The sequence below is a fragment of the Chinchilla lanigera genome, unplaced genomic scaffold, assembly GCF_000276665.1.
Source record: "Chinchilla lanigera isolate Chin_1 unplaced genomic scaffold, ChiLan1.0 scaffold00002, whole genome shotgun sequence".
NCBI classification, from domain to species: Eukaryota; Metazoa; Chordata; class Mammalia; order Rodentia; family Chinchillidae; genus Chinchilla; species Chinchilla lanigera.
In genome coordinates this window covers 40,215,620-40,217,785 of record NW_004955403.1, presented here as the reverse complement: position 1 = coordinate 40,217,785, position 2,166 = coordinate 40,215,620, and the positions used below count along the sequence as shown (strand labels likewise).

General features: G+C 59.0%; 1 protein-coding gene across 1 annotated transcript; it reads left to right on the top strand.

Moving 5' to 3' along the window:
- On the top strand, positions 1 to 1,442 carry LOC106148742 (putative tripartite motif-containing protein 75; the record flags this gene model as incomplete). The annotated part of the gene is given in 1 exon segment (XM_013515235.1): positions 1 to 1,442. A coding segment is annotated over 1 exon segment (223 nt), but the record flags the coding sequence as incomplete, so codon positions are not given.
- Positions 1,443 to 2,166: the final 724 nt, after the last annotated feature.

Sequence of the window (2,166 nt, the reverse complement as noted above, 5' to 3'; positions counted from 1 at the left end):
CGCCGCGGGGGCCAGGCCCGGCAGGCTGCAGCTGGACGTGCGCGACCGCACCCTGGGCGTCTTCCTGGACTACGAGCTGGGCGAGGTGTCCTTCTACGACATGCCCGAGGGCGCGCACATCTGCACCTTCCGCGATTCCTTCTCCGGCGCGCTGCAGCCCTACTTCTACGTGGGGCCCGGCTCCAAGCCGCTCAGCGTGCCCCGGGAGCGGCTCTGCGAGTGAGAGCGGCCGGGCTGCTTCCCCCGGGGCTTCCCCCGCTTAATCTGCTGTGTACCCTCCTTTGGGCCGCGGTGGGGGCGGTACCCAGCGTTTTGCAGGCTAAAGCGTGTACTGTGCTGTGGAGCTGCGCGCCAGGCCCCAGCTTCATCTTCTGCTTTTTGTTCTTGTAAATCACGATGCTAGGGATCAAATCCAGGGAGTGCTGAACTACATTTTCGCAAATAAGGTTTTTTTTGTAGTAGTGGGGGTGGAACACAGGGCCGATGCGCCGAGCTCGGTCCCCAGCCCTTTTTCTTTATCTTTGAGCTAGGAGCTTGCTAGGTTGCCCAAGCCGGCCTGACCCTGCAGCCTGCCGCCGCCTCCCAAGCCCCTGGGGTCCCCGCATGCGCCCCCCGGGCCACGCAGACTTTCTGAATGGAAGCGTCCCTGGCTTCACGGTGCGCTCACAGCTCTGGGCCCTTTTTTTCGGTTTCCCCACTTGAAAGGAGAAAGCTTCATTTTGTTGCCACGGCTCTGTGAAGCGGCTGAAGTACGGCCTCCCTCCCAGGGCTGTCTGGGGCTTGGTCACCCTGCTGGGTTTGGGGTGAGGGTTTTGTCTGTCCGTGGGTGGGGTGCACAAGACTCTGCTCACCCCACACAGCTGTCTGTAGGCAGAGAGCGGCGGGCAGCGGCTGGAAGGGCTGCGCACCGTAGAGGTCCCCATTTTTTCTTTTTTTTGGGCACAAGGTGTTAACTAAATTAAGTCGCTCACGCTGGGCTGGACTGGGGTGATCCTCCTGCCTCAGCCTCCTGAGTGCTGGGATTACAGGCATGCACCACCACGCCCGGAGAGCGTGAGCATTTTTCTCATGTTGTAAGGTCACGTTGTTGGGATTAGGTCTCACCGTGTTACCCAGGCTAGGCTTGGACTCCTTGCCTCGTCTCCCAGTGGCCAGGAAGACCCGAGTGCGACACCGAGCCCGGCTGGTGCTTGGTTTTTCTGCACTAATGGCTTGTGTGTGCTGTGCAACATGTATCAGCACGGATAGAACGTAGGTGTGATTTTTTTTTTTTTTTTCCTGTTCTGGGAATTGAACCCCGGGCTTCACAATGAGCTACATAAAGAAATGGTAAGGGGGGGCAGCTGTGTGAAGGGCCGCATCGCGTGTGCCTGTATTGACACCACACGGCTCCCCAGTGACATGTACAGGTTCCGTGTTCTATATGGCAGTTCAGAAATAAACTGGAGGGAAAAAAAGACCCTTGGTGTTTTCTTCCGGTGCCGAGGGGTGAAGCTGAGGGGCTGGGCCTGGAGCTCGCACGAAGAGGCCTCTCCGCCGTGCCGGGCCCCTAGCCTGAGAGCCCCCTTCTGTGTACCCAGCCTGTGGGTTTCAGGTGGTACATTTACCCGCCCCTGCTTCCCACTGGATTTTCAGTTAATTCTTAAATTGCCCCGGAACATGAGTGCGCTGTGTGCGTGGTGTCTCTCCTGCTCCTTAGTTCAGCTGTGCCGACACGCGCTCCAAGACCATGGGAGATGACTGGCTATAAAACCACCCCTCGCCTGCACACTGAGAGTTGAGCCCAGGGGTGCTTACTACTGTGCTATAGCCCCAGTCCTCCCCCTTTTTAGATTGGCCACAGGGCCTTGCTAAGTTGCCCAGGCTGGCTGTAAACTTGGGGACCCACCTGCCCCAGCCTCCCGAGGAATGTGCCCCTGCAGCTGCCAGAAGCGTTTTGCAGGAACGCTCAGCTGGGGATGTACTGTAGCTCGGTGTTGAAGCATTTCCCTGCAGGGTGCAAGTCCGGGTTCAGTGCCTGGAGTCTCAGTGTGGGGTCCAGGAGCATCAGCAAGGAGGGCACAAAGGGGACGGGCTTGGCAGCCACGAGGACCCTGCCCTCCAGCTGGGCGGATGGCTAGTTCCCCACTCAGCGACTCAGCGCGGGGTTTAGAAAGCTCTCTTCTT